Here is a 5,827-nt window from a genome sequence, read left to right on the forward strand (position 1 = left end):
TGAAGCCTGAGTATATCTCTGAGTGTCCCTGTGCCTCTTGGGGGTGGATGGGGGAGTGGGTCTCCACCCCTGTGATTTTGTTTTGTTTCACCATCATCTCCCCTTCAAGCTAATGATTTGTGGGGACGTCTGGGGGTACTGGCTCTTGATTACCCCCAGCTTGGGCTGTCCCTTCAGTTGCTGAGTTTTCTAGAGCTCCTGAGTGCTCAGCCAATAAGAAGCCCCAGGCTTTGCCCCGCCCTCCAGCCAGTGGGCCTCTGTGTATAAAAGCTGAGGCCCCAGGTGGACAGCCCAGTGGGTCCAGCCCAACCAAGTGCCAAGGTCTCCATCACACTCAGTCTCTGCTCCTTCTCCAGGATGCTGTTTTGGCACAATCAGCCAGAGCACCTGTGGCCCAATCCCGGGGAACTATACTCTGGACCCCCCAGCAGCCTACTCAGGTAAGGGCTGGGCCCTGGAAGGCCATGGTCTCCAGGTGGGGTGAGCATAGGTAAGGCACATGTTTGAAGCCCAGGGGAATGGGCTTCCTGTTCTTGGGTGTCTTTGGTGGTGGGAAAGTGGTCAAATGTACCTGGGATACTCCTAACACCCTGACCCCCCACCCACTCAGGACATTTTTGTTGCATGTGTACTGGACACCAGGCAAATTCTTAGGCTGCTAGCAAGCAACTTAATGGTGGTTGTTTTGAAGACTAGCTATAAATCTAGGGTTCGCACCTTCAGTGAGGGTTCACATTTTCAGGGAGGCTTCCCAGAGGCTAGAGGGGCTGACTAGGGTTCCTGTTAGAGGAAACTGCGGGATCCCTGGAAGGAGGGTCAAAATCCCTTGGGGATGGACTGGTCAGAGCAGAAGACTTGCAGTGCCTTCCTGCCCCTGCAGGGACCCCCTGCCCTACCTGAAGCAGGAAGAGCTGCCGAACATCCCCAGTGCAGACCCGCACTGTTCCGAGTTCCAGTACGTGCTCTGTGCAGCCACCTCGCCGGCAGTAAAGCAGCAGGAGGAGACCCTTACTTACCTGAACCAGGGTACACTGGGCCTATGGCAGGGAGGAAGCGGGGGAGGGGCAGCACACTCTGGAGGCTGGCCCAGGGTGGGCTAGGGATGGTAGGCACTATCTCTGCTTCTCAGTGGGGTGCGTCATGTTTTCCCCTAATTCTTCCCAGGCCAGTCCTACGAGGTACGGATGCTCTGCAACCCCAAGCTGGGGGATGCCACTCAGTGTTCCCGGCTGCTGAAAGTAGGTACACTTTCCCAGAACTGGGAAAGGCTGAATGTGGGTGTCTCTCTGGGTAGGTAGCCAAAGTCATCACTGTGGTGTCATTGTCAAGTAGAACTCTCTCTAGTCCATCACTGAATTTGACCCTCACAACAGCTCAGTGGTTGGCAGGATTTATTGATGAAATTGAGGCACAGAGATTTTAAGTATTTTCTCAAGGACACACAGCTAGGAAATGACAGAACTGAGATTTAGAAATATATTTACACAGCATTATTCACTCAGATGATTCCTTCTCTCAAAAGATACATATATTTGCCAGAAACTGTTCTATGAGCTAGGGATGCAGCAGTGAAGAGACAGATGTAGGTCTCTTTCTTAGGGAACATGCTTTCTACTTGGAGACAAATGTGTAAATTATACAAATTATATGCAATTACAGATGGCCATAAATGCTGCAAAGAAAAGAATTGAGTGACTAAGGGTGAGAAGGAATTAACTCTCCATTTTATACATGTGGAAACCGAATCTCAGGGTCTCTAGGTTCCTTCCCCAGTGTCACAGCCTGTGAGATGCAGATGGGCATCTAAACACAGATCATGTCTCCCTGAGGTGGGAGTAGGGAAGAAGGTGGGATGGTTGGCCCAACCCAGGTATGGGAAAAAGGCAACAACAACAAACTCACTGCCATTGAGTTGATTCAACTCATAGTGGCCCCTCCTTGGGTTTCCAAGGAGGTATCTCTAGGGAAGTAGATTGCCCAATCTTCCTTCCAAGGAAGGAGTGGCTGGTGGGTTTGAACCACCTATGTTCTGGTTAGCAGTCAAATGCCTTAGGCACTATGTCACCAGACTGCTACCCAAAAGCCCCAGCGCTCTCTGACCCCTGAGCTATGGCCTCCTGTGCCTGCAGAGCACAGTACGAGTGGTATTCCATGACCGACGCCTGCAGTACACAGAACAGCAGCAGCTGGAAGGGTGGAGGTGGAGCCGGCCTGGGGACCGAATCCTGGACATTGGTGAGAAGGGAGGGCCAGGGACTCTTTTGGGACTGCTTTCTGGCTTGGAAGCCATTGTGTACAGGAGGTTGGGGGCACTAAGCTCCCCTTCCTCTTTACCATTCTGTTACTGCAGATGTGCCATTGTCTGTGGGGGTGATAGAGCCCCAAATGTTGCCCTCACAACTCAACACCGTGGAGTTTCACTGGGATCCGACCAAGAAGACCTCCCTTTTCCTGCAAGTGAGTCTGACGCTGGGACTGGGAAGAGTCAGGAGGTCATATGGGGCTGACATCAGCCTAAGTGGGAAAGGAAGGTAAGTTTGGGTGGGCAAGGGTCAATAAGAATGAATCACTATCAGAAAGCAACCGAGAGAAAAAAATATGGATACATGTTTATCAAATGTCAACATGGGGAAGGACTTGTTAAACATTAAAACAACGAAGGACACTACAAAACACAAAAAGTCCAGGCTTACTGGTATGATAGAGACTGGTGGAACCACTAAGAGTATGGCCCTTAGTCACCCAGGAAGCCTGGAACTGAACTTACCCCATGGCTCAACTTTCAGCCAAACATCAGACAATAGCACCCGTGAGGCTTGTGAGGAACGTGCTCCTCAGAGCAATCAACTATATGAGACCAAAAGAACAGCATTCACCCAAAAGCAAAGCTCAGAAGGCAGGATGGGTCAGGAAAGAAAGATGAGTGAAAGTTTACAGAGAAAATTGGTTTTCAATCAATAATTCGTACACATTCTGTTTCATGATGTAGATTGCAATCCCCACAATGTAACAGCACTCTCCCCACTTCCTCCCTGGGTTCCAGGTGTCTTCAGTATAGATGATCTATACCAAAACCCACTGCCATCGAGTCGATTCTGACTCGTAGTAACTCTATAGGACCGAGTAGAGTTGCCCACAGGGATTTAAAAAAAAAAAACTATTGTGATTTGGATGAAAGTTTACCAAGCAAATTCATCTTCCATACAGCAGTTCATATATATTTTGTTTCATGACATTGGCTGCAATTCCCCACAACATAACAGCTCTCTTCCCACTTCTTCCCCATAGTTACCTCTTCTCTGTGTCCTTTCCTATACATTCCTGCCCTCTGAGCTCTCTCCCTGTGCAAACACTGCCCTTCTGATTTCCCATGACTGATTGCTTCAAGGAGTGTGTCTACCTGATATAAACGTTCACCCTATATGCCTGTCTATTATTTGGCTGGATGCCACAGGAGTGAGTTCAGTTCAGATCTGAAGAGTTACTAGGGGCCATAGTCTCAGGGGTCTCATCAGGCTCTATTAGACCAGTAAACCTGTTTTTTTTTTTTTTTCCCTAATGATTTTGAGTGTTGTTCCACATTTTTTACTCACTCTATCTAGGACCTAAGAGGATTGACTTTTAATTAAGTTAGAGTACAGACATACTGTGGAAATGATGTAGTCATTAAAAATGATGTCTCTGAAAATACTTAATGGCAAGGGGAACTGCTTTCTTATAAGTGAAGGCAAATAGTAATCAAACTTTAAGTTTCTATTTGTGAAAAAAAAAAGTGTGTATGTATGTATGTATGTGTGTTATATAATTTCCCAGATAAATTATGGGAAGAAGTAATACGTACGTGAATGTTACCTGAGAGGTGGGGTGAGGAGGGATACCTATATTTTTCTTTATGTCTTTTCATTGTTTTCCAAATGAATACACTTCCCTTTATAATCAAGCACTATTTTGTTCCTAAGGCCTGTTTTTGAGTACTTACCATGGTTTAAGCATCTGGACTAGGAACAACCAGGCAGATACGACACAATTCCAGCTCCACCAGGCACTTGCTGGATGGACCTTGCCCAAGTCACATAACCTCTGTGAGCCTTAGTTTCCTCACCTGTAAAATTAGACCTTTTACTGTTCTTCACAGGATTGTGATAGGGGTGCAAAAGGCAGTGAGTATTAATGAAGAGGAAGGTCCTGTTTGTGCTCAGAATCCTGGTGCCAGGCAGAAACCAGATCCTGTGGGCTGTGCAGGATGGCAGGGCAAAAAAACATCCCTGGAGTGAATTGCCAGATTGAGCAAATAAAATACAGGACACCCAGTTAAATTGGAACTTTAGATAAGCAAGGATGGTGAGACTTAGGCTCGATTATTTTATTTTTTAAGTTTTCATTGTGATTTGGGTGAAAGTTTACAGAACAAATTCATTTTGCATATAGAGTTCATACACGTTTTGTTTCATGACACTGACTGCAATTCCCCACAATGTAACAGTTCTTTTTCCTCTTCCTCCCTGTAGTTACCTCTTCCCTGTCTTTCTGCCCCTTGAGCAATTTCCCTGTGCACATACTGCCCTTCTCTCATCTTCTTGATTGATTGTTCTAAGGAGTATTTCTACCTCCTATATGCCTGTTCACCCTATATGCCTATTATTTGGCTGTAAGCCATAGGAGTGAGTTCAATTCCAGACCTGAAGGCTTACTAGGGGCCATAGTCTCAGGGGTCTCCCCAGGCTCTATCAGACCAGTAAGCCTCATCTTTCTATGGCTTTGAGTTTGTTCCACATTGTTTTCCTGCTCTATCCAGGATCCCCTGCACTGATCCCTTTCCAAGTGGTTGAGGGTGGTAGCTGGGCATCATCTAGTTCTGGTCTCATGGTCATATAGGCTGAGGTTTGCATGGTCCAATGGTCTCTTAGACTAATTGTTTCCAGGTGTCTTTGGTTTTCTTCATTCTTCTTTGCTCCGGATGAGGAGAGACCCATTGTTGCATCTAGATGGCCATTTGCAAGCTTTTAAGACCCCAGCTGGGGGCTCACTTTAGACAGAAAGTACCAATCACTAGAGAAGGACACCATGCTTGGTAAAGTAGAGGGTCAGTGAAAATGAGGGAAAGCCTCATGAGATGAACTGACACAATAGCCCCAGCAGTGACTCAAACATAGTGATGAGTTTGAGGATGGTGCAGGACCAGCCAGCATTCTGTTCTGTTACATAAGACTGCCACGAGTCAGAGCTGAGATGACAGCAATCAACAGTAACGTCCCATACAATATTTGGGACATACTTAACACTTAAAAAATTACTTGTTTTTTATTTGAAATTCAGACTCAACTAGGCATCTATATTTTGTTTGGAAATTCTGCCCTGGAAAGAAAGACTTGAGTGGGGAGTGCTTTCTAGTCAGATGAGTCTAGGGAAAACTATGCAGGTGTGTTGGGTCAGTGGTCCACTGATGGGTGACGGACAACAGTCGGGCCAGAAGATGTGACTTGACCCATTAATGTACTCAAATACCAGTCAGGAACTTTGCTCTTCTTCTCATAACCACGGGGAGACCTTGAGTATTTGCACAAGGCAAAGAACCTAATAAGGTGTTTTAAGAACAGACACTGGCTGGGGATGAAATGTTGCTGTGGTAAATGGCTAATGTAATAGGCATGTAATTAACAGGTTGTGGGTGGAATCTCTTGAATGTGGGCGAGGCCTGGAGTCACCAGGTTTTCCCTTTGCTTTTTTTTTTTTTTTTTTTTTTAGGATTTGGGTGAAGATTTACAGAGTAAATTCACTTTTCATACAACAGTTCACATATACTTTGTCTCATGTCATTGACCAAAAT

The 5,827-nt window shown here is 46.2% G+C and overlaps 1 protein-coding gene across 1 annotated transcript in view; it reads left to right on the plus strand.

Annotated features, from left to right (window-relative positions):
• Positions 1 to 357: 357 nt before the first annotated feature.
• The window catches only part of LOC103198082 (transcription factor CP2-like protein 1), a 12,843-nt gene continuing 7,373 nt past the window's right edge, over positions 358 to 5,827 (plus strand). Inside the window, exons 1-5 of the mRNA XM_007942185.1 lie at positions 358 to 440; positions 881 to 1,026; positions 1,165 to 1,238; positions 2,130 to 2,235; positions 2,351 to 2,457. Of these exons, the coding sequence (XP_007940376.1) occupies positions 358 to 440; positions 881 to 1,026; positions 1,165 to 1,238; positions 2,130 to 2,235; positions 2,351 to 2,457 (516 nt within the window). The remainder of the gene's footprint in view (positions 441 to 880; positions 1,027 to 1,164; positions 1,239 to 2,129; positions 2,236 to 2,350; positions 2,458 to 5,827) is intronic.

The sequence above is a fragment of the Orycteropus afer genome, unplaced genomic scaffold (assembly GCF_000298275.1).
Source record: "Orycteropus afer afer isolate SDZICR_OR568_19922 unplaced genomic scaffold, OryAfe1.0 scaffold00085, whole genome shotgun sequence".
Taxonomy (NCBI): domain Eukaryota; kingdom Metazoa; phylum Chordata; class Mammalia; order Tubulidentata; family Orycteropodidae; genus Orycteropus; species Orycteropus afer.